The following is a 25,512-nucleotide window of genomic DNA, read 5'->3' as shown; positions in this document are numbered from 1 at the left end:
TGTAGTGTTGTGGGTGAACTTGAGTCGATGCCAGCTGTCAATGGGGTGTAATTAGGAATCCCACCAGTGTTCTAGACAGGACAGACCTGCTCCAATGTTACTGGGCCGCTGCACTGATTGGCTGGTGTATCTCAGTAGAACACACCCTATTGCTCCTAGATGAGAAAAGTACTGTATGTGACTTCAGTGTGGTGGCGTTTATATGAATCCCACTAACCATAACCAACTCTAATCCTAAACTTAACCCTTCCTAAACTGCCTTAACCCCAACTCTAGCCCTAAACCTAACTATAACAAACATCTTTGTTTTCATTTTGTACAAATGTGATGCATGTGCTACATAATGTGATACATAATGTTATTGTTAAAAGAAGCAATTTTACATATTTTACATAAATACTTTTAACTTTTTTCAATCTCATCTCCGAATGACCTGGGCCATCTGTCCATTTTAAAAATCAAATGTAGCACTTGAGCACAAAAGTCTTTAATGAACCTGACATGCCATTTTTGGGGATGTGGGAGGAAGCTGGAGTACCTGGAAAAAACCTATGCAAGCACAGAGAGAAAATGCAAACTCCACAAAGGATGGTGTAAACTGAGATTGAACCCTGGACACTGAGGTAAACATGCTAACCAGTAGGCCACGTGATGCCGCACCTAATATATTGTCATTTTCAGATTAAGAATGACATAGGAAACTTTACCTGAGGCAGGTCTTTGGCAATGTCACCCCCAACGAACACAGCCTCCAAGTAAATCCACAGGTTTTGCACGATGACCCACTGCTCAATGACGTCTGTTGACGTAGATAGCTTGGAGACCCAGTCCTGGATCTCAGCTTTGTAGAACGTGCAGTACCTGCATAAAGGCAGAAAGTGACACACTGAACTTTAATTGGAATTATGGTGCAAAAATACAACTCAAAAGAACAGCCTGGCTGGCTTGATTGCGTGTAAGAAATGCAGTATAAATTGTCATTAATTTGTGTTTATGCTGCAATTTTAACTTGGGAAGGGGTTAATTAAAAATTATAAATGATAAAATATACAATATTCTGCCTTTGCTGGGTTCTGTATTAAAACACACAGGAGGATAAATGTCTGTTCTTCCGTTATAGCTCTGATGCTGCAATTTTGCAGGCTCTCTGCGGGAGAGGATACAAAAAAAGCTGCAGACTTGATTCTCCTCTCACCGGTTGCTGAGCAGCGATCCCAGCACCATCAGACTGTCCTCCAGAGTAGTGAGAATCTCTGTGGTATCGCTGCCTCGCAGCATGAGCTCTCCCCTGTCCTTGAAGTCCATCAGCGTCAGGTTCATGTCATGCCACACCGCTTTCACGCCCGACAACTTGGCCTCGATGTCCCTCTCTTTCACGGCGGATATGCAGATGTCCTGAAAGATGCAGAGAACAGTAGAGCATCTCGAATAAAACGGTAAGCTCCACAGGAGGCGAGGCAACGAGAGAAAACGACTGCCGAGTGCCAACCTCAATGTCATCCTTGTACTTCAACAGTGGCGCCTCCATGATGTTGTCCAACGTGCACGTGGGTGACTCAACCTCGAACGTGTGACCAGTCAGGTTGGAAATCTGATCCCAGTGCCTGCGGATCATCGACTTGTTGGTCATCATTTCTAGCAGAGGACACAGCTCGTTGAAGTCGTCGATGGTCTTCTTTAGGTCCATGAAGGCTTGCCACTCCTTCAGGCCCTTGGGCAGCCGCCGGCACCTGGAAGTAGACATGACACTTGCTGCAGTTACGGTGGTTTTTTTACGCATATTTCCTATTTAGTGGTAGGTAGTAACAAAACATTTTTGTTACTGTACTTCTCTGTCTCTGTCTGCGTGAGGCTGCTGGATGTACGGACAGTGAGGCTGCGGAACGTGCCCGCATGTGTGTGCACGGCAAATGATTGGCACTCTTCAGAATCAGAATCATCTTTATTTGCCAAGTATGTCCAAAAAACACACAAGGAATTTCCATCCATCCATCCATTTTCTGAGCCGCCTCTCCTCACTAGGGTCACGGGCGTGCTGGAGCCTATACCAGCTGTCATCGGGCAGGAGGTGGGGTACACCCTGAACTGGTTGCCAGCCAATCGCAGGGCACATACAAACAACCATTCGCACTCACAGTCACACCTACGGGCAATTTAGAGTTGTCAATTAATGCATGTTTTTGGGATGTGGGAGGAAACCGGAGTGCCCGGAGAAAACCCACGCAGGCACGGGGAGAACATGCAAACTCCACACAGGCGGGGCCGGGGATTGAACGCGGGTCCTCAGAACTGTGAGGCTGACGCTCTAACCAGTCGGCCACCGTGCCGCCCACAAGGAATTTGTCTCCGGTAATTGGAGCCGCTCTAGTACGACAACAGACAGTCAATTGACAGATAATACTTTTGAGACATAAATACATTGACAAAAACAGTCACTGAGCACTGTAGGGGGTCCAGCAGGGGACCTGTGACGCTCTTGAGGTGGTCCAGCCCGAGACGTTCAAAGGACTTCATGACCGCAGATGTCAAGGCGACAGGCCTGTAGTGATTTAGACCCGGGATTGTAGGTTTCTTGGGGACTGGAATGATGGTGGAGCGTTTGAAACAGGATGGTACTTCGCACAGTTCCAGAGATCTGTTGAAGATCTGTGTGAAGACTGGAGCGAGCTGGTCCGCGCAGACTTTGAGGCAGGATGGGGACACATGGTCTGGGCCTGCCGCTTTGTTAATCTTTTGTTGTTTGAAGATGCGTCTCACATCCTGTTCGTGGCTGGTTAACGCAGAAGTCAGAGGTTCGATTGTGGTCGGTGGTGCGGCCGGGTGGGTGTGGGGTGTGGAAGTGTCCTTTTCAAATCTGCAGTAGAAGGTATTCAAGTCGTTGGCTAGTGTGCTATTGTTCTCAGCTTGGGCGGATTGTTGCTTGTCAGCGATTGGAATGCATGCCAGACTGATTTAGAGTCATTAGCACTAAACTGTTTTTCCAACTTTGCTGCATAGTTCCTCTTTGCAATGTTAATTTCTTTAGTCAGCTGGTTTCTAGCTCGAGTGTACAGGGCCCTGTACCCGCTTTGATATGCGTTCTCCTTAGCTTGGCAAAGCTGCTTAAGTTTGGCAGTGAACCACGGCTTGTTGTTGTTGAATGTGCGAAATGACTTTGTTGGTACACACACCTCTTCACAGAAACTGATATAGGATGTGACAGTGTCCGTATACTCATCCAGGCTGCCAGCTGAATTTTCAAAGACACTCCAGTCTGTCCAGCCTAAACAGCTTTTAAGTTCCATCTTTTCTTCAACGTGAAACTGTGGATGTTGTATTTATGCACTCCAGTCTGTGTAGTCCGAAGTCTTTACTGGTCTTTATCAGAAGATGAAGCTCGTCCATTTTGTTGGGTAGGGAGTGTAGATTCGCGAGGTGGATGGACGGAAACGCCAGTCTGTATCCTCTCTTGCAGAGTTTCACCTGGAGGCCGGCTCGCTTCCCTGTGTGCCCTCCATGCGCCAAAGACCACAGTCGCTGCTCCGGTGAGTAACTCAGGGAAAAAACTGAGCGGATTTTCCAAAGTTGGTGAAAGAAAGTCCGGAGTAGCCTCCTTGATGGTTAGCAAGTCTCCCCTTGTGTAAGTGAGTCGTGTAATGTCTCCAAAGACGAACGAAAAACACAGAAACAAAAACAATACCAGAGAGCGCGTAACCGAGGCGACCACCCGGGTAGGCGCCATCTTAGCATCTTCTGTCACGCCTTCTGTCTCTACAGTCTCTGACTGGCTTGTGCGCCTCGCACTGAATCGGTTTTAAATACGTTGCATCACTCACAACGTCCTGAAACAATGGCGGATACAATGATCGCCGCAATTTATGGGCACCCGGCACTCCTGCTGAAAAATGGGTCGGTCTCGAGAATGGTGAGAAAGGAAATTTTAAGTACTACTTGTTTACAACTATCAGTTGTAGAAGCAAATACACCTGTGCACGCTACTGCACTCATACGCCATATTCATATTAAGGTAAATACTAATCCAATCAGTGCAAAGCTCCTTTATATAGTTAATATTAATGAGAAATACTGCTGTCTCATTTGCCAGGCGTAGAATAGAATAGCCTGAAAAACAGTATCCTGGGCGTTTCCAACCCAAATTGTCTCGATAAAAGGACGTTGAAGATTCTTTGAAAAATAAAAAATTAAATTAAAAAACAGGCACAATTAAATATTGCCAATGTGAAGTCATATAGAACTTACAATTAAATAAACACTACAGACTGTTATTATGCTATCAACAAACATACAACACCTTTCTGTCCCATAGTGTGTGTCTGTCAGGCGTCTTCAAAGGGCAAGTAGCTTAACTTTATTTTAGTTGTATTTTACACTTTTTAACTTTTCTTTACATCTGTATTGGAGTTGAAATGTTAAGTAAAACATCACATGTACAATTAATAAAGGTTTTATGTTGGTGACAAAGTAATTCATTTGATATCAAGCATTTTGAAATTGGAAACATTTGTAAGTCAACCAAGTTTTTGTTTGTTTTTTGCATACAATTGCGTTCATTGCAATGTTTATGTTAATACAGTACACTCCACACACACACACACACACACACACAAATAGAGACAGAAGAGTAACCTGTTCTGAAAGTCCATTAGTTCATTATTGATCTTATCGATATCCACTTGTGTCCACAGGAGCTTGGTGTGACCATTGATGGTCTTCATCACAGTGTCGTACAGGCCGTAGAGCTTCTGTAGCAGATCCAGCTCTTTCCTTGGAGGAAAAGCACATTTAAATATACGGAGACCCTTTTTTTTTTTTTTTGCGAGGGTTTCAAGTGTTGATCCTTTGTACTTTTTATTTTGAAGGCATTCATAATCGGAGACCGGCAGGCCGAGGAGCTGTTCACCGGAGTTGTAGGTGGTGAAGTTTCGCCACAGCTCAGAAAACCTGGCCTTGAGCGGGACAAATATAATAAGCACAAAATGAAATGAAATAAAAATAACTGGATCTCTTTGTAATGATAGCACTACAAATTAAAAGTAAATATAATAAAAACAAAAAGATTAATCAAACTAAATGTTTCTATATGGGGATTTAAAGAAAATTATAAATACAATATTTTTGAAAAGAGTAAAATAAAATGTGCGTCATCGTAAAGTAAAACAAATCGCAAATTAATAAAGTAAAATGTGTTGTAAAAATACAGTATATGGAAATGAATACAGAGCAATGAAAATTCAACAAAAAATAGTTACCTACTTAATAATTATAATTCTTTTTTGTATTCAACCTCCCGATGGAAAATGATGTATGTTTTCAATAGAAAAGTTGCAGCATTATTAGAGAATAAAGTTGTACTGTATTTTTGCTGAAAGAAGTATTGATTTTTTTCATTGGAATATTACGAAACGTCAATAACGAAGCCATATTGGTTCTTGGAAAAAAAGTTTTTAGTTTTTTTTTAAGCTGACATTTTGGGAGAAAACGTTTTGTTTTTCTTTCAGATTCTATATTAAGAGAGCAAAGTATTTCCAATGTTATTTTTTACGGAGAAAAAAAAATCCCTCATTTTTTAAGAAATTGTTTTTTTTCCCCCCTTGAAAGAAAGGTAAAATATGATGTGATTATAGTCGTATTTTTAAACAAAATAACAATAATTAACTATCACAAGTACCTGAAATTTCTGGAGCCTTAAACTGGCTTCTTTGGGTTCTATTCCTTCAACCATGGGGCCTGCCTGTAGTGGATTTAGAAATTATTTTAAATATGAAGGTACATCGTCGATCGATAAATAGATAGATTGGCGTTTGCATCTTACAATGTCATAGTCGTCTGTGAAAGTGTCGACATCTTTTTCAAAGACGCTGACGCGCTCCAGCAGGTCCTGCTTGAGGCTGGGCTGCATGCAGAAAAGCTGATCCTGAACGGATATCTATGAGAGAAAAACCAAAATGACTAATGTGAAAATGATCTGAGAAGCTTGCCAGCGAACAACAATTCTATATTATTTACTATTTCACTTACAGACTTTGACAGAAGCCTGGTGAAGAAACGGCCTAGTCCGTACACCTCTCCTGATTCTTTCTCAGGCATTTCAGCTTCGTAAAGGAGCAGCACTTCATAGGCATCCTAGAAATAGGGACAACGTGACTTGTTGGATCTTGTGTAAAAGAGAAACGCAAATGGAAAACGATTCGTACTTGAGTGGAAATCAGCGTTATGTCTGTGTTTATTTCGGAATCCCGCAGGTTGGACAGCGTCTTCATGGCGCAGCGAACATCGTCCAGATTTTCGACGGAATGCGACAGCTGCGTGAAGCTCCTGTGCGTGTGCAGGCTGATGTTGATGATGTTCTTACGGCACTCGATGCGCAGGTATTTGCACAGGAGCTTCTTCCAGGCCTTGGCCTCGATCCTGAGAGACTCCTTTAAGTGATCTGATTAAGGTAAACACATTTAGCATCGATATCAATTATTTTTTTCTACAAGAAAAATATATATATCACATGTATATTCAATATATTTTAAACTTAAAACCCTAACTACCTTAAGTGTGCCTTAAAATCCCTAACATTAGCTTGAGACTCACCCAGTTCTCAAGCCATTATTAGGGTTTCAAAGCAGGATTTCAAGGCACAGTTAAGGTTTCAAGCCTGTATATCGTTTTGGGACTTGGTTCAGGGTTTCAAGCCAAGGTTAGGGTTTCAAATTGAGGCGAGGAAACTAAGGCGAGTGTTTCAAGACACGGTTTCAAGTTTCAATTAGATTTTTAAAACCTGGGTACTGGTTTCAAACTCAGGTTCACGTATGTTTAGGGTTTCAATTCTGGTTTGGGATTGCAAATTAGGGTTTCAATTACAGTCCATTGCACTCAAGATTAGCTGTGGTGGTAATCTTACCCGTTGACAGTTCAATCATCCCAACAACGATGACGTTCTGGATTTCCTCAATTTGGCTCTGAAACACATCGTAGTGCTGCAGTTTACTTTTGATCTCCATCAAGGTCGGCTTGCTGTCCATGAAGGCCTTTAAAAAGAGCGCACAAGTGTCATTCAAACTTACCACAAGAATACACTAACATAAGTCCCAATACCTTGATGACACGCTCCTTATCCTCGCTCCACAGCTCCTTGAACTTCTTGAAGCGCTCCAGAACGCTGGCGGCATTGTCCCTCTGCAACTTCAGGGCCGACTTCAAGATGAAAATGACCGCTTTGATATCCTCGTGCTGAATAACGCGACTGTAGAAGTTTAACTTCTGTCGACCTGTGAGAGGGTTGAGCGTCAGGTCAACCTAATGGCTTGTCTTTTCAGTCCATGGTGACTCACCATCAGTAGCGGGGCGATCATGTCTGTACTCAACCTCCCAGCATTGAATCCCATTGTTCACGTCCAAGATCAATTCAATGATTTCAAGTATGGCTTGATGAATCTTTTCTACAGTGGGGACCATCACCTGCGGACAACCACAAACCACCTAATATGTGCTGTCAACGTCAAAAATATGTTGTGGTAGGGTTTCAAGGCAGGCATTTCAAATTAGGGTTTCAAGTCAAGGTTGGGTTACCAAACAAGGTGTAGGATTTCAAATTGGGTTTTCAAGGCAAACTTTGTATTTCAAATTAGGGTTTCAAGGCAAGTTTAAGGTGTCAGATTGGGGTTCAAAGGTAGCATTAGGGTTTCAAAGAAGGTTTCAAATGAAGGCTTCAAGCCTCGGTTATGGTTTCAAGGAAAGGATTACTACGTTGGCCGAGACAGATCACAACAATTGCAAACGTCACAACACAACGAGATAAACCCACAACGGAAATGCAAACGACACAACACAACAACATTGGAACTCACAAAACAGCGACATTAAGGTACAACGGAAGTGACCGTGGGATTCCCTACGACTGTATTATCTAGTATTTCGCGCAACCTATTGCCGCATTCGGAAAAACGGGTCTAAGCATTTCCTCCCGATGAGGGTGAATGGCGAAGGAGACACGATCAAAGAAACTGTAGGAACTTTTTACACAAGATGTCGCCACAGAGCAACCAAAGATTACAATAGCCGATGTTTAGGCTTCATTTGTGTTGTAGAAATCAATGATACACGTGTATTTAACTTTTGTCCGAAGACACCAGCCATAAAGAAAACAACATTTTTACAAGTTTGGCTTCAAACAATCTTGTTATCAAACCATAGCGTAAAGCTTGTTAGTGTAGCATACACACAGCAACTCCATAAATGTTTCAGTGGACAATTGCTACAGATGGACTCGTATTGTTTCCTGTGATTTACTCACCACATTGGGTGCATCCAGATGCACTTCAGATTTCATCATTGGGACACAGCCAGAGTCAGCCCTCTTCTGGAAAGAGCTACAAGCCCCAATGTTATTGTGAACATCAACGATCCGTCTACGTTGTGACTTTAACAGCAATAGAGACAGAAGACGACTTACTCATTGCCACAAATTCTCTTCTCCAAGATCTTCAGGGATAACTTGGTCCTTTCCACCAATGCATCCAAAATCCTAGCGCCGAAGGAGTCGTATTGCTTTGTGAAGTCCTGAAATGATTTAGTTCAAGCTTTAATAATGCTATCGAAGCCCCCATATATATTTTTTTATTTAACTACAACTCAAAACACTTGGATCTCAACTAATCTTTTCCCATTGAAATGGATGGAAAACATAAAAAATGGTTGTACAAAAAAAAGATTATGTAATATTGTACTTTATCAAAACATACAATGAAGACATAATTAAATAAAATGAAAAAGAATGAATCCGTTTTTGTCACACTGCATCAATTGAATGGCCATTGTGCTGCTCTTTCTGGCGTGCCCGCCTTGGCCAAGTGAGGGAAGTATAACACAGACAGATGGATATACTGTTCCATATACTCATCAGTATAGCACTAATATTACTCTTCTTTGCAGAGGATAAAGAATATATGACTGAGTACTCATCTGTCTACGGGTGTTGCTGCACCGTTTGTGTACAATCTGTTCCCTTAAGGGTTATAGCACAGCAACATAGATGCTATTTAGCGTTAGCATTAAGTCAGTGGAGCCGGCACGGTGGGCGACTGGTTAGCACATCTGCCTCACAGTTCTAGGGACCGGGGTTTAGTATGGAGTTTACATGTTCTCCCGTGCCTGGGTGGGTTTTCTCTGGGAGCTCCGGTTTCCTCCCACATCCCAAAAACATGCATGGTAGATTGACTGAAGACTCTAAATTGCCCATTGGTGTGATTGTGAGTGTGAATGGTTGTTTGTTTCTACGTGCCATGTGATTGGCTGGCGACTGGTTCAGGGTGTACCCCGCCTCCCGCCCGAAGATAGTTGAGATAGGCTCCAGCAGACCGTGAGGATAAGCAGTAAAGAAAATGGATGGATGAATGAAGTCAGCGGAATGAAACGCAAAGCTTTGTGGTTGTATTAAATACAAAGTGTAATTATTGTTTAGTTTGACAGTAAACTTCAACTTGGAGCGGCAATAAACAGCTTGACACCTCATTTTGAATTCAGCCCCTTCAGCCAGTTTCAGTTTGGATCATGAGATGTGGAAGACAGGTCTATCATGAGTAGACCAACATAAAAATGTTTTAAGAATTCATGCTTGGAAGGACACAAGAAGTCTGCCATTTTGGTTTGAAGCAAGCATTTTAGGATCTGCTTGCCTAACTCCAAGTTTCCTTCAAAGACGGAGTTGTCCGGGAGATTTGGTCCAATAAAGCTGCTATTGACTAAAAAGTGTATTATTGTCATGTAAGTGGTGAGCACACAAACCTTTTCAAACCGTGTCGCTTTGTATTTATCTTGGCTCTCTGATGTCGGTGCCTCAGGTGCATCGGAGGTCCTCTGGGTCTCCTGCTTTGCTACAATGTGAAATCAAAACGTTAAATCAAAAATAAACTTGTAGGCCACATTAGGTAAACCTGTTTGTTGTGGCCAAGGAAAGTGTATTCAATCTTACTGCATTATGAGAAGGATTTACTATGCAACCGTTAGGTAGGGAAATATAGACATGAGAGTACCAGAGCCGATTCCGTCCGGGACCGTCTTGGTTTGCTTTGACTTGTAAATGGCGTTAAAAATTTTGCCCAACTCGTTCACCGCTTCCTTCACGTGTAAGCACTTAAACTCTAGTGTCTTGACCCCATTCTTGCACAGACTCTAAAAAATACAAATGTGAATCTTTTATGCAGCGGTATTCACGAAGGAATGAGTTGTGATGGTGGCTTTTACCTCATTGACCTCAATGAGGGGCTGAATTGCAGAGGCCCGATCTTCAGGCAGCTCAATGAGAACATTCTCTGAGAGCTCTTGAACGTAGTGGTCAATGTGAAACTTACAGATGTCTTTCACCTGGAAAAAGTGGAAACAATGACTTGAGGTCACAAAACATAAACCCTAATTTGAAACCCTAACTTCCAACCCTCATTTGAAACCATTACTTCAAATGCCAATCCTGTCTTGAAACTTTAATTTGAAACTCTCAACCTTTCTTGAAACTCTATCCAGTATTGAAACCCTAGTTTCAAACATTGGCTGGAAACACCAAATTGAAAACCTAACCTTGTTTGAAATTCTTACCCAAAAACCCTAATTTAAAATTGAGGTGCAATGGATACCTTACTCAAGATTAGCTTAAGCTCAGACAAGGCATTGTCAATATTTATGAAGTACTTGTCCAGGAGCAGGGATGACCATGTGACCATCACTGAACCGTAGCGAAGCAGGGACTCCATCTTGTAATTAGACACAAACATACAATGTGACTGATGAGCAACTCTCCAAGAACAGCATAATTGTATTTTTTTTTCTTCTAAGGCAATTCTGAAAATCTTTTGTGCTACATGAAAAAAGAGCTTACTTGGTTGGTCTTTGATGTCATCAGGTTGGTAAAGTCCCCTGGTATGCTGTCACAAGTTTCTTTGTAGGCTATCAAAATGGTCTTCATGGGGAAAAGCACACGGACACTGTTCAGTTGTTTTCAATGTACAGCAAGGGCAGCTAACGATGGAGAATAGACTGACGTTAAGGCGATGGTGATAGGTCTTCAACTGGCCCTCTATCTTGAGGAAATGCAATGCCTGCTTGGGAACGTCCAGGCCCATCTTCACCAAATTACTGGCCTCCTGAATGGCTTTGCTTATTTTGGGATCAAAGTTGACCAAGTACTTTCCCGTCACAGTGCAGCGAATCAAGAGTGTTGTATTCAAGGCTGTCGAAATCCAAAACATATATGAAATGCAGAATTTTACCTGGCGTACTCTGCACCACTACATGTTAATCTGTGAGTCTGCTAACCCTAGCCCTGCTGACTCTAACCCCTTTCACATATAGCCTTTCTGTCAAATTGGCGCATCGGAGGCATAATGGTAGAGCTGGCATTTATTCACCCGTGCCTTTCAGGGAGAGGTGTGACATTCGCCTGTCCGTAAGTGCATGTTCACACAGCTGTTGCGGTTTCGCCCATTGAACTAGCTAGATGTGTGGCGGGGACAGTGTCTGGGACAACGAAAACAATTACTTTCAACTAGGGCTGCAATTAATTAGGATTTTAATAATCGAGTCTTCTGTTGATTGGACTTCCTGACAGACCCTCCTCTCCAGAACCCCTGAATAGACCTTACCAAGAGCCCTGAGGAGTGTGATCCCCCTGTAGTTGGAACACACCCTCCTGCCCCCCTCCTTGAAAAGGGGGATCACCACCCCGGTCTGTCAATCCAGAGCCACTGTCCCCGATGTCCATGCGACGTTGCAGAGGCGTGTCTGACAGGACAGCCCTACAACATCAAGAGCCTTTAGGCACTCTGGGCGGATCTCATCCACCCCTGGGGCCCTGCCACCGAGGAACTTTTTAACCACCTCCATGACCTCAACCCCAAACAAAACAAAGTTACAAACTCTAGCTTTAACACAATCGCCAGAGAACAAACCAAAATCCAGCTTTGACACTTCGGCTGTCCACGCTTTGTGGTGGTCCGCCTCGAAGTGTTGCAACAAGGCCGTGGTCTGATTGTACATTTTGACCACAGTGCGTCCCTCGGGGGTGGTCAGGATGTCAGAGTTTTCCTGTAAAGAGAGAGAAAAATTATTAAACTCATCCTAGTGCAGGCAGGATTTCGGAATGGATAGCTCTTGAATTGGAGCTCATTCCAGCTTACACGTATGTACGATATGGGCTCGTGTATTTTCTTATAGAGATGTCGGGCCCAGCGAAGCCTCCCAGAGACAGGCGGCATGTTTCGACCCAAGGGCGGGTCCTCGTTTTGCTTCTCAAAGAGCTGCGACAAAATTAATGAACATATGACATGAGCATGAAATAGATAGCACAATAAGCTCGTACGGTACACTACCTTCGACACAGCCTCTACTTCTGAGACGTAGAGCTGGAGAATAGAACCCAACGCAATGGGCATTTCCGCCTTTAGACAGGGAATGTTTAGTTTCTGAAAACTGCAACAACAAAAAAGAAAAAAAAAAAAGTGAAAAACATTTGTACTTTAAAAATATTATAATTAAAATAAAATGATCTAATGTCTACTTTAGACTCACCGCTGTATCACGCCGAGAGCTTGCTGGGATGAGTCGAACTTGACAAAGCTTGAGTTCATGAAAGCCTTTATTTGCTCCTGTAAACAAAAAAGTAAGGAACAATTTGTCACAAAAGACATAATGGAAATCAAAATGACACCAGCAAACTTTTTATTTGAACCGGTAATTTTTTTCAGGGAATGTTTTACCATTTTTAACTGTCATATAAGTTAAGAATTTTGAGATTCTTGATTTTAAAGTTCCTTTATTAATTAATAAAACGGTTCTTGGTCTTGGCCCGTCTTGGCAGACCTTCTTTTATCATATCAACCTCACGTACCCTGAGGTCCTCCGGTGCTCGCCTTTAGGTTTTAGTACTGAGAGTGACGTCAAAGACCCACGACAAAGGGCTTGTTCGAAGTCTCAGGCCTTTGTCGTTGGAACAGCCTGTCGGAGGATGTCAGGGCCGTAGAGAGCGTTGATATTTAAGGAGGAGGTTCAAGACCCACCTTTTTAGTTTAGCATGCAACTGATTATGACTTGGTTGTTTTATATTGAATTTATGTCTGTATTTTTTTCTTTTATTCTTATTTAAACCATTTAGCATTTTATTTACTTTTAGGTTACCAGAATTTAATTGGACACTTTTTATTTGTCAGTACCTTTTTAATCAAAAAATATTTTCCACTATTTACTTAGTTTGATTTTAATTATAGTATGCTATTAATATTTCAATGTATTTATTTTAGCTCTTCTATGTCTCATGCAGTGGTCTTTGATCATTGTATTTATTTTCATTTGTTCTTTTATTTCTTTTTATGTTCCAGTGTTTCCTCAGGGTGGGGGGCCGCCAACTCGCAGCTTCTGTTGTTGACGGTCCTCCAAGATAGCGCTTCTTCACGGCACCATGTGCTCAGCCATGTCGCAGCAGCTAAGTTACGTATTTATTCATCATCATCTTTTTTTTTTTTTTTTTTTTTTATACACCGGTGACTACTTTTACACACAGGTGTTTGGGCTCAGAGACTGCAGGTGGGTGAGAGGGATGTGTTTGTCTCTCTTATTATTTGTCTTGTGAACTATTTTCTGTTGCTTAAGTGTAAAAGGTGCTATATAAATAAAAGTTTGATTGATTGATTGATTGAAACAAATGTAAAAAGAACTGACGTAAAAACAATAACATCTACCTTTGTGGTTTCTGTAGGTATGTTACTCATATTTTAAAACCATGTGTATATCAAAATAGACAATATAACTGGATGGAAGCTAGAAACACAAATAAAATGAGCCCTAGTTTATAAGAATCAGATAAGAATTAAGGATTTTATGCCACATTTTATGTCACAAATCGGCCCAGATTTACTTGTCCAGAAATCAATGTAAATTAATCTGAAATGTGAGACTGAAACGTTCATTCTTAGGTAGAAAAAAAGGCCGGATGGTCATTAGTTGAGATGAAAATGTGATGTTTAAACAGGCCAATTTCAGATTTTTCAATGGTGGTGTATGCTCAAGCCATTTCATTTTCCGGGCCAAACCGAGAGCAAGTGCATCGTCACAATTACTTCAAATTTCACAGAAAACAAGAATAATAATAGTCCATCATGTCCATATGGTTTTCAATCATGTCCGAATCCTAACGCCTGTTGCTATCTTGTTAGCTAGTATTATACTATTATATTATAATAGCATCACCCCAGAGGCAGAAGGGCATGCTTCCATACACCACACTCGCATACGAGTGAAAAAAGAATGACGCAAAAGCAATAAAATGTGTACTTGGTACTCTGTGACTTGGATATAATATGTACCTCCAGGTTACTTATGTGAGCCATAAATGTGTCAAAGTCGGCTTGAAACGCCACCGTCCTCGATGCAAATATGTCCGCCTGCTTGTTCTTCAGGTCAGTGGAGACTTTGCGGAACTGACCGGCCAGAGTCTCGATGCCCTCAATGTTGGACTTTGCCAGGCACTCGAACGTCTTGAACACTGACATTATTTTGGTGATCTGCAAAAGGTATATGTTAGTTTACCAACTTTACCATTTTAGTGTTTTACCAATTATCTCTCTGTGTAATTTGAACTAGTACCAGACCACAGGGAAAGATGACAAATCCTTTTCAACCACTGTACTCTGTACTTGACTTGTATTTTAGCATACAAACTGTTAGTATGTTAGCATTTTATCAGCTTTCATTCTCAATAGTATCATATATATATATATATATATATATATGCTGTATGTATGTGGATGAATGTTAACATTCAAGAGAAAACGTACATGTTCGAGGCGATTGCAGAAGACCTCAAACTTCCTCAACACATGCATCTCCGAGAACCCAAAGGGCCTCTGTCCAGGCATCTCCTTTGCTTTTTCCTGTGTTTTTTCCAAGCAAGACTCATACTCCTGATACAAACCAAGGCACTCCTGTCAAAAGATCAATTCAGAAAAAAACAAGTCCGATGATTACAGTATATCTGAGTCAACATACTTAATTTGCATGGTTGTTCCCCTTACCTGTATTTTCATCACAACATCTTTACCATCCTGGTCCCATATTGGCGTGCCGTTGTTGGAAATGTAGCACCTGCATGCTATGATCATCTGATTTGTGACCTAATTGCATATCATAACAAATAATTCATTCTTAATTGCAACAGCGCTCGTTATGTAAAGCTGTGTGTGTGTGGCCCAGTCGGATTCATGTACTTTAATGAAGATGGCTGATATCTTTTCACTGGTATGGTAGTAACGGGACACCGTGTGGATCATCTGAACCGCGTTAATGATGTTCTGCACGCTTTTCACGATGGTCGCCTGGCAAGTACACATACAATATTAAATCATCTTACACTGACCTGACCAAAAGCTACCTAATCATGAAAAAAAAAATCAGATTACGTACCGGGTCGCTGGTGTAAAGAGCCTGGCATACTTTCTCCAGCGTGCCCAGGAACTTGATATTGTCCTTGGCCTCGTTGTAGTTGTCTGTCACCCTAGCTTCCAGCAGGGGCCACATCTGACCAAGATGATGAGAATGCATACTTAAAAAAATAATGATATAGTAGTGCCTTTACTTACTGTACAAGTTTAATTTGTTCCTTGACCACACTCGTAACTCAAAACCTTCCTGTTTTAATCATCTTTTCACACTGAAATGAATTCCATTAATCCGTTCCAGCTCGATGTTGTCGGGGTTCTGCCGTGGTATTGTGTCCACCAGGGGGCAGTATAACACTGACATACAGACACTAACAAAGAAGAGATTCACTGACTCAATAAGCTACAGTAATATTAGTAGTTTCTCTCAGAGGTTGTTTGAAATACACAATGTGTAATTCTGTGAGTACTTCTATTGTCTGTCTACATACGTATGTTTCTGCACCATTTGTGTTCAAATATCCATTGCTTTAAATGTTAAAACAGCAGAACATTGATGCTATTCGTTAACCCATCTATAGCATTTTGGTAGACTTAAGCTAGCACTTTCCTTTGCCAAAGGTATATGGTTGTTGTAAATATACAAGGTGAAATTCTCTTTGCTTTGTTTAGTTTGACAGTAAACTTCAACTTCAGGACTCTTTTCTTACGAACTGTTTATTATCTGCCAACCTGGTGCTTATTATGAAGTCACTTGAGTTCGCTGCCACCATATAGCACCCATATCTCAAATTTTCGCTTGCAAGTCAAAGCAAAAAATTGGGCCGAGCGACAGCATGTTCTGTATCTTGAATAACTCCAATAACTTCCAAAGATGTTCCCACAATGTTATGATAAAAATCCACACAAAAATTAAATGAAATAAAATGAAATTCTGCTATCAAATCTGGATATTTCCAAATAAAATGAAATTCTGCTATCAAATCTGGATATTTCCAACCGATGGGGAGGTATTCATCCAAGGATGAGCCCCAAAAATTAAGATTACACACACAAATTTTAAATAATAAAAATACAAATACTGTAATAAAATAAAGATATAAAAATATTTATATCAAATCATTTTAAATTAAAAAAATAAATACAATTACATTTGTATCGAAATGTACCCAACCTTTGTAGGGTCACAAGGGAGAAAGTCAGACCGCAGTTCTTCCAGAGATGATCCAAAGATTGCAATTTAAATTTAAACATTGGAAATTCCACCTTCCACAACATTTCTGACCTTACACTGTACAATAATTATTGTGGGGACCAAGTAAGAGTCTGTACCTGCAGTGCTTTGGAACGATTGAGTCTGAGCACGGTTATGACCGCCTTGCACTTTGCACCGTTGATGTGACTGAGGATGAAGTTGAACTTCAAGAACGCCTGCCTCCAATAATCTAGCTCGCTCAGCGGCCCCTCCGACACGAGACCTGTCTTCAGTGCTTGAGTCTCCAGCAGGACCTGCTCATCACAGACAAAGCGGGCGGTGTTTTCTACACAGAAACCTTCCCTCCGCCTGATGTTAACAGTCTTTATTGATCCTACCCGGTCAATTTGAGTATGCCACTGTCTTAGAATGTCCTCCAGCTGTTTTACCATCTCAGGGTTTGCAGCTGCTAACGTCATATCTTGAAAGGAAGCTATTTTATTGAAGTCAACGTTCTTGGCTTCAGCCAGTTTAACACTCTGATAGCTCATCTGGATTACTGGGGCAACAAACGTCAGAAATAGCACCACGTAAACCATTTAATCATGCCACTGACGACGTGACCCTTACCATCTAAGCCCATCACACTATGCTTGAAGATGTGCTCAAAGTCTGGCTTAATCTTGGCTTTGTGCTTAGACTTGTCAAATTTCAGCAGCGCTTGGAAACTGGGGAGCAGGTTGTTGAAGCTGTTCTTGATGGCTTTAGGGAAGCCATCACGGGCATCAAACATGGAAAAAAAGGTCTCCTGGATAGCGGAAATAATGCAGAGAAACTCGATAACCAATAAAATGGCATTTTTTGAAAAGCAGCCAGAACGGGCAGCAACATTATATGTGACGATGATTATTTTGATGATAGTATTTGTGTTGTTGATGTCATTCTTAAATGCTGATACTGTATATAGACTTTATTGACACATGCCGTTTGATGCTACATGCAATGCTGCTGACTATTCTTGCTGCTGTCTTCATTCTCTGTCTAATCTTTATATACTGTATAGTGTGCACAATATACTATAGTATTCTGTTTATATCCTATTTATTTGTGTATTATTATATTTGACAAGAAACGGATCCTGGGCCTTCAGCAGGGGATTTACCCGTCTAAATTCACCTCTTAATGCTACTACAATTAACAGAAGCCATCAATACTGTACAAAAATACAATATAACAGCATACATTAACCGCAGCAGCTCAAAATGTAAATGTAATATTTCAGACAAAAATAAAATAAAATTATATCACATACTAACCAGAGATGCTGATTCTCAAATAATAATGTGTGTAAATCGCGACAGATATGTTTTGCGCATCGATGTTGGCTGAAACATGTTTTGCTCTGACTAACTAGGATGGGAAAATGTCGCAGTCATCGAGGGCCAGCTCGCCTTGGGAGGACACATTTTTAATCTGCTTGGTTAAAACACTTTAAATTAAATAGGCCATCACTACTGATTCTGAAGGCCCTGGGCAGATTAGATTGGCATGGCAACACGGAGACTGAAATCTGATTGGACAAAAAAATACAACAATGCTGCTGCCTATTTTTGCTGCTGCTCACATTCACATCCACATGAAATCATATTTAATGTTCATATACTGCTGCTATCTGCAAAAAATATATATTTTTGATTCTGTCCTACCTGATGTATGTTGTCTGGAGTCACAGCAACATTCACTCGGATACGCGTGAAGGCACAATAGATGCCCGTGAGGGCCCTCTCTGATAAATTGCCGTGAGCGAGACGCAGTGCTCTCTGGGGCCCGGGAATTGCACGACCACACTCTGACGTTAAATTGAAAACGGTTCTAATGTGATGAATGCAAATAAAAGAATGATCAGCTTTTAAGGATGATACCTACCCATCCCAGGATGTTTGTCCTCTTGATATACAAAGGAAAGGGTAGCACTTCCATTTACGGCAAAGAAACTGTCAAAAGGACCCAGCTACACACAAAAGACAGCGAATACCCTTTAAAAAGACATCAAAGCTACACACAAAGACAGCAAATACCTTTTAAAAAGACCAATTCATCCACACCAAGGTAAAGAATTCATAGTTTCACTCAGTTATAACAAATATAGCGATTAGGAGGCCAGTTTTGCAGTGTGTCTTTGGAAATTGTCTTGTTTTCAGTTTCAGCAACCAATTAGAGAAAAATAAAAACTTTTGTTTTTCTTTCTCTTTTTAAATGTGCTTGCAAAAAAAAATTTTTTTTTTCATCCATCCATCTATTTTCTTCACCGCTTATTCTCACGAGGGTCGCGGGCTGCTGGAGCCTATCCCAGCTATCTTCGGGCGGGAGGCGGGGTCCACCCTGAACTGGTTGCCAGCCAATTGCAGGGCACATACAAACAAACAACTATCCCCACTCTCATTGACACCTACGGGCAATTTAGAGTTGTCAATTAACCAACCAGGCATGTTTTGGGGATGTGGGAGGAAACCGGAGTGCCCGGAGAAAACCCATGCAGGCACGGGCAGAACATACAAACTCCACACAGCCGCTGCATTGCAAAAATGACTTGGTCAATTATGCTATTAGGTTAACAAAATGGTGGGATACAGTGTGCTTTTCTACAAGCCCTGTCATCTGATGGACCTAATGGATAAGTGGTGGTCCAAATAAAGTGAGCAACAAAACCCAATTTAGCTCCATGTTGTGTTCCTGTTTTACCTGTTCTTGCAATCAATATGATAAGAGAGCAATGCCACATGGTTTGTTGTGATGCATTTTGATTGGCTAGGCTATTTTACCACTTGAAAACAAACTAAAACAAGTTTACAAACCCAGATTAATTGAACTACACTATAGATCAAGCCCAAACTCATCCATCTGTGTATGGATTGAAATGCAGTACATTAAAAAAAAAATTAAAGATGACCACATTGTGAAGGTCTAAACCACACATTTGTAGGTACAGCTGCTCTTCTACAGTACTGTCCATCTACTATAGATTGACTATTAAGGTCAGTGTGTACTTCCTCACCGAGAAGTCCAGAATGAATTGTTCCACTACTGACGGTGCCAAGTTCAGCCTGAGGGCCAGCATATTGATCACGTAGTGGTGTGCAGGGCCCAGCTGCTCCTTTCGCTCCTTTCTCGCGTGCTTGTAATTATCCTGAGGATGACAGCGATCGCGTTAACGCTCACAGCCCCAAATAAACTGTGCTTTGTTTTCCAAATTTGTATCATTCCGTACATGACTGCTCCCTTTGTGGGACGCCATCATTTAGAGTTCCGGTTGAGTTGCCACTTTGCAGGTAAGCGGTTCTCCAGCTTCTGCCTGGATTATTAAATAGGATCATAATTAGCGACTCGAGTGTCATCATTATTACACAGGATATTCAAATTAATCTACAGGAGGGTTACCCAAAATTGGTTCTTACCTAGGATAAAGAGCACTTAAAAAACAAAAAATTTGCAGCTTTAACAGTTATGTAAATAAGACCAAACATAAAATACACTAAAAAAATTTTTTTTTATTATTTTCTTATTAAAGTATTCAGCTACCTTCACATATACATATATATATATATATATATATATAATAGCTTACAGGATTTTTACTGACAATTAGTGACCGAATAACATTTAAAACAAAATTAAGGAATGAATATTGGAGTGATTACCTGAAGCATAGTGCGTTGGCGTTATGCTAACGTTCGGTATGCTAGTTTTACTATGCTAATAAGCACATTAGTTCGAGTATAACCTGGCAGTTATTTTTTGTGTTTTTTTTTTTCCGTTTTCAACTTCGACCCCTCTAGTGTCTTTGAACGCTTGTTCATTGTACTTCTTACGTTGTGCTTGTTTTTGCTTCGTATTTGTTTGGAACGTGCCAGTTTTGCTGGTCATTGTACGTACGCGTACTGTGTGGCGTGTTGTACGTCATACAACATACGTCACGCGGCACGACTAGTGGTGCGTTTAATAACACCGGGAAAGTCGTATATGTGTATTTATTGGTTATACCATATTTCACCTTTCAGAACCTTTCTCCATGGAAATCAGTGTTCACCACTAAGTCGTTTCTATATAAAGTTTCGTAGAGTATTGTAAAGATACTAGCGTTAATGTACTTCTAACTCCCTTTTAGGTGCGATAACGCGGCATGCGCAACACCTTTTGTCAAACTTTTACTTTAACATCCATCCATCCATTTTCCATGCCGCTTAACCTCACTATTGTCGCGGGCGTGCCTATCCCAACTATCTTCGGGCGAGAGGCGGGGTACACCCTGAACTGGTCGCCAGCCAATTGCAGTACTTTATAACATTTTTGTAGTATTAACTACGTTCATTGTGTACGTGTGATTTCGTTACAAATTATTTGATATCAATTACAATGTCTGGCAACCAGTTCATGGTGTACCCCGCCTCCTGCCCGATGATAGCTGGGATAGGCTCCAGCACGCCCGCGACCCTAGTGAGGAGAAGCAGCTCAGAAAATGGATGGATGGATGGACAATGTTATAATTAAAAATCGCACAATTTGACAAACGTCGTACTCAACCAACATTAGCCATGTGAAAGTGTGAAGTAGCGACATCTATCGGTGTACTGACGTACAGCGTGAGGGCATGTTACAATGTCTCGCTGATCCTGGACCAGTCCCCGGAAGCAAACTATGTTTCGTGGTCCGCTGTGATTGGTACAGCCGCGCCGTGTGCTCGTCCAATGGTGTGCGGACATCTGTTAGCTTGAGCGTCTCTGGAAAGACACCCAACTCCACTGTCAAGTCTCTCTGAAAAGACCCCCGAGAAGGACATCGCATCTGAGGCGAGAAAAGATGGGCAAAATGCAACCTCTGGCTGCCATTGCGGTGTTTTTAGTTGCATACGGTGTACAAGCCAAGGTGTACTTTCGGGATGAGTTCACTGACGGCGGTAAGGTGGACGGGAAAAAACGAAAGTTAATGTTTAGCTATTAAATCGAATGTTGAATTTGCTAACACCGCGTATTTTACGGTATTCTTCAAACTTGCTAAAGCTTCCAAATCTATTACCACGGTGTTTGTAAACGAGGCGTCGCCTCGTAAGTGGGCGGATGGTGTATTCTCTTGCAAACTGTTAAATCAATCTCTGCGTTATTACATTGCGTTGTGTTTGTCATTCAGATGAATGGAGAAGTCGTTGGGTGGACTCCAAGCACAAGTCTGACTACGGCCAATGGAAACTGACGGCTGGCGACTTCTATGGGGACGCCGAGAAGGACAAAGGTGGGCAATGTGGTCCTCTTCATTCTGCGTAAAATGATAAAAGTGCTATACTGAATGTTGATTTTGTGCCTTCTCTCAATTGAATGAGTGGTGACGATCATATATATATATATATATATATATATATCACACACACACACACACACACATTGGAGTTGTACGAATAGAAACCAAAACTATAGTCTTTCAGACTGAGTAAGAGAAAGTGTGATACAGTACCAACAAAATGCACTTATTTCTCAATTTAGGCATCAGGTATTGACTGAACATAAAAAAAATATGGAAATGAATCATGTTGATGGGCCTCTACTGCTTAGAGTATTGACCTTGGGCACAGGTCACACCTGATGAATGCTGTTGATGTATGATGATTTATGACAGGGTAATGTGGTGCAGAGGGAAAGTTTACGGCCTGCATTTTGTTATGTCCCTGGGCAAGAGACTTAACAACTCACATTGCCTATCAATGAATGTCGTCGAAGGGCCCGTGCGGGCAGAATGGCAGCCACGCTTCCGTCAAGACTGCTCCTGTGCAGCTGTGGCTACACAAGCAGCTTACATAGGCCAAAAAGCTTGTCAGTTCTAGAGGATACCTGCTTCTGATTGGGTCTCATTTGGGTAAATTCACATTTATCAAAATAGGGGCTCTGGAATTACTGCTTCAAAGCAAAATGGCCAACTTCCTTTTCAATTTTGGGCGTGGTTCCTTAAAAGTCTCATTTTAGAAAAGATGTGACTAGTGGCAGGAGCAACACCGGTGGCGCTGATGAGTAAATTAAAGGTCAGTCGACCCCACGGAAAGTGACAATTTAGCCCCAGACAAAAAATTGTGGACATTTTTATCGTAACAGAATGCACGATAAAGTCTCAAGGAACCACGCACAAAATTGTACAGGAATTTCCCTAAATCGTACACACCATGCCTCTAATAGACGCTGGCACCCTGTGCACTTAACAATGAAAACCTGTCACTTTTTGAGGTAACGACCATCTAAAATATAGCTCAACCACATCCACATTGAGGATAAGAGCAAAAAAAGGATATATAAGCCTTCCATTCTAGCATTTTGTTTGTAACTGAAGTTTTTTGTTTTTAGGTCTCCAAACAAGCCAGGATGCCCGATTCTACGCGTCATCGGCCCGCTTTGAGCCATTCAGCAATGAGGGCAAGAGTCTGGTCATCCAGTTCACCGTCAAACACGAGCAAAAGATCGACTGTGGCGGCGGCTACGTCAAAGTCTTCCCGGCGGACTTAGATCAGACCGCCATGCACGGGGAGTCCTCGTACTACATCATGTTTGGTAAGTGGCAAACATCATCAGCATTAGCATTGAATGTAGGCAAACCACTCGTAACCTCAAGTGATTGATCATGTCTCACGCAGGCCCGGATATTTGTGGCTACAGCACCAAAAAGGTGCACGTCATTTTCAATTACAAGGGCCAGAATCACCTCATCAAGAAGGAAATCAAGTGCAAAGTAATTGAATAACTTGTATTGATGGTCTGACAAATTCCAAGCTCTAAAATATATTTTTCTCATAAATATATTCCTCCTGATCCTCCTTTCAGGATGACGAGCTGACCCACCTGTACACGCTGATCCTGAATCCCGACCAGACCTACGAGGTGAAGATTGACAACGAGAAGGTGGAGTCCGGCAGCTTTGAGGAGGACTGGGACTTCCTGCCCCCAAAGAAGATTAAGGATCCTGAGGCCAAAAAGCCAGAGGACTGGGACGACCGCGCTAAGATTGATGACCTTGATGACACCAAGCCCGAGGTAAGTAAGAAAAGGAATACTTTGGCTGTAACTGTCATGCATGTGTAAAAATAGATTAACCACTGTAAAATACACTCAAGCATTTTAAGACACATAATGGCTAAATACCAAGAAGTGCTGAATTTAACTGTTGACTTTGGAAATGTTTCCTCTTCAGGACTGGGACAAACCTGAAAACATCCCTGACCCTGATGCCAAAAAGCCAGACGACTGGGATGAGGACATGGACGGCGAATGGGAACCACCCATGATCCCCAACCCAGAGCACAAGGTATGCGAAAAAGACTGACTATTTCACCCAAAAGCTTTTTTTTTTTTTTTTTTTTGGTCCCCCAGAGATTTAAACCAGTCCTCAGGTGTCTTAAGTAACCCAAAGATTAAGAATTTTATCAAATTGAACTTGTCATTAAGTGTAGTGGCTCAGTGTATGTGGTGCATACGATGGACACATTGCCAAACGCAAATACTTCCTGCTCCACGTCGACAACTTCGCTAAACATTCTAGTGCCGTGTTAGGGACCGAGCCGAGCCTTAGAAATCCACAATTCATTTCCTCTGAAAAGCTTTTAGATTGCCTCTAGATGCCACAATAGTGATGAGCATAACTGAATATCCTTTGTGTTACAGGGAGAGTGGAAACCCAAGCAGATGGACAATCCCGACTACAAAGGAATCTGGGTGCACCCTGAGATCGACAATCCCGAGTACAGCCCCGACTCGACCATCTACAAATTTGACAGGGTCGGTGTGATTGGTCTCGACCTTTGGCAGGTGGGTGACACGAACGTGCTTGGTTGTGGATGCTAATGCCACAGCGACGGCAGGCTTAAGATCGTTTTTGGCATTCAGGTGATATCCGGCACCATCTTTGACAATTTCCTAATCACGGACGACGTGAAGGAAGCTGAGGACATTGGAAAGGAGACGTGGGGCGTCACAAAGGTATCAGGCGTATTGTTGTGAAAATTCCAAATTATGAGATACTCAACCTAATTACGACCTGCATTTGTCCACAGGAACCTGAGCGTAAAATGAAACAGGAACAAGATGACCTAAAACGAAAGGAAGAGGAGGAGAAAAACAAAGAGCAGGACACCCACGCAGAGGAGGAGGAAGAGGATGAGGATGAGGATGAAGACGAGGAGGAAGACGAGGGACTTTCAGAAGCGGATGAGGATGACGCAAAGTCCAAAGATGAGCTTTGAGGAGCTCTGCTTTCCAGAGAGGGGGGGGAAAAAACTCTTGTGTACATTCCAGGGATATCGTGGCTGCTATGCATCCTCACCCTAAAAACACATCAACAAGGAGGATAAATGTCACTATGTCAACATGGCGTCTCCATACTACTGACTAGACGCACAGTTTCAATTACATTTTTCTGAAGCTCCATCTTCTTAGATTGCGGGATCTCCTGTCATTTCCTCATCACGTTTTGGCTTGAGTGAATGGTGAACATGCCACATTTGCAGCAATTCATTCCTATTTAAGGGGTAACATTCTGTCTTTTGCTGTTTGAAAACAACTGTACCTGTCACATCACCCAAAGACAAAGGATACGATTGTAATGTTTCCCCATTCACCCACCCTGCAATGCAAATAGAAATTGTTCGAATACAATGCAGTCTTTGCCTTCAAATGAGTGAAATCACTGTCTTCTTTTAATTCTGTTGTGATCAAAGCTGTCCACTCCTTCCCTGGTGTGACTAAAGCAAGGCATTGCTTATTTCTATTGGTCTAAATAAATGATTATACCAAACTTTTCATTAAGTCTACATCCTCTGGTCGTGAGTCTACTACATCATCTGGTCGTGATTAATCAGCAAGTGGTAGTGTCTGTTCG

At 41.7% G+C, this 25,512-nt stretch overlaps 2 protein-coding genes across 4 annotated transcripts in view; one reads left to right on the top strand and one right to left on the bottom strand.

Annotated features, from left to right (window-relative positions):
• The window catches only part of LOC133488972 (dynein axonemal heavy chain 8-like), a 61,030-nt gene extending 40,466 nt beyond the window's left edge, over positions 1-20,564 (bottom strand). The window contains exons 1-37 of one of the 3 annotated variants that reach the window (XM_061797553.1): positions 20,475-20,564; positions 19,874-19,957; positions 19,661-19,792; positions 18,532-18,616; positions 18,312-18,454; positions 17,236-17,413; positions 17,004-17,164; positions 16,743-16,919; positions 15,436-15,549; positions 15,240-15,347; positions 15,048-15,146; positions 14,811-14,957; positions 14,340-14,537; positions 12,550-12,626; positions 12,351-12,450; positions 12,159-12,278; positions 11,931-12,066; positions 11,025-11,212; positions 10,862-10,942; positions 10,620-10,736; positions 10,234-10,353; positions 10,023-10,161; positions 9,775-9,863; positions 8,444-8,550; positions 8,285-8,360; positions 7,323-7,449; positions 7,087-7,259; positions 6,893-7,019; positions 6,195-6,430; positions 6,019-6,123; positions 5,813-5,926; positions 5,669-5,731; positions 4,846-4,946; positions 4,627-4,764; positions 1,490-1,730; positions 1,196-1,395; positions 708-861 (exon numbers count right to left, since the gene is read on the bottom strand). In XM_061797553.1, coding sequence (XP_061653537.1) covers positions 708-861; positions 1,196-1,395; positions 1,490-1,730; positions 4,627-4,764; positions 4,846-4,946; positions 5,669-5,731; positions 5,813-5,926; positions 6,019-6,123; positions 6,195-6,430; positions 6,893-7,019; positions 7,087-7,259; positions 7,323-7,449; positions 8,285-8,360; positions 8,444-8,550; positions 9,775-9,863; positions 10,023-10,161; positions 10,234-10,353; positions 10,620-10,736; positions 10,862-10,942; positions 11,025-11,212; positions 11,931-12,066; positions 12,159-12,278; positions 12,351-12,450; positions 12,550-12,626; positions 14,340-14,537; positions 14,811-14,957; positions 15,048-15,146; positions 15,240-15,347; positions 15,436-15,549; positions 16,743-16,919; positions 17,004-17,164; positions 17,236-17,413; positions 18,312-18,454; positions 18,532-18,616; positions 19,661-19,792; positions 19,874-19,903 — 4,701 coding nt within the window. In that variant the 5' untranslated portion in view covers positions 19,904-19,957; positions 20,475-20,564. Of the gene's footprint in view, positions 1-707; positions 862-1,195; positions 1,396-1,489; positions 1,731-4,626; positions 4,765-4,845; positions 4,947-5,668; positions 5,732-5,812; positions 5,927-6,018; positions 6,124-6,194; positions 6,431-6,892; positions 7,020-7,086; positions 7,260-7,322; positions 7,450-8,284; positions 8,361-8,443; positions 8,551-9,774; positions 9,864-10,022; positions 10,162-10,233; positions 10,354-10,619; positions 10,737-10,861; positions 10,943-11,024; positions 11,213-11,930; positions 12,067-12,158; positions 12,279-12,350; positions 12,451-12,549; positions 12,627-14,339; positions 14,538-14,810; positions 14,958-15,047; positions 15,147-15,239; positions 15,348-15,435; positions 15,550-16,742; positions 16,920-17,003; positions 17,165-17,235; positions 17,414-18,311; positions 18,455-18,531; positions 18,617-19,660; positions 19,793-19,873; positions 19,958-20,303 lie in introns of all 3 variants that reach the window. The other 2 variants (XM_061797552.1, XM_061797554.1) reach the window with 2 other exon arrangements.
• An 806-nt stretch (positions 20,565-21,370) lies between these two features.
• calr3b (calreticulin 3b) lies at positions 21,371-25,435 on the top strand. The gene is made up of 9 exons (XM_061797556.1): positions 21,371-21,559; positions 21,790-21,891; positions 22,989-23,192; positions 23,276-23,370; positions 23,463-23,672; positions 23,830-23,943; positions 24,300-24,443; positions 24,522-24,614; positions 24,689-25,435. The coding sequence occupies exons 1-9, from the start codon at positions 21,463-21,465 to the stop codon at positions 24,875-24,877; spliced, it is 1,248 nt and encodes a 415-aa protein (XP_061653540.1). The 5' UTR covers positions 21,371-21,462; the 3' UTR covers positions 24,878-25,435.
• Positions 25,436-25,512: the final 77 nt, after the last annotated feature.

This window comes from Phyllopteryx taeniolatus, chromosome 14 (assembly GCF_024500385.1).
Source record: "Phyllopteryx taeniolatus isolate TA_2022b chromosome 14, UOR_Ptae_1.2, whole genome shotgun sequence".
Lineage (NCBI taxonomy): Eukaryota > Metazoa > Chordata > Actinopteri > Syngnathiformes > Syngnathidae > Phyllopteryx > Phyllopteryx taeniolatus.
Note: the sequence above shows the minus strand (reverse complement) of the source record. Positions and strands in the feature narration are given on the sequence as shown.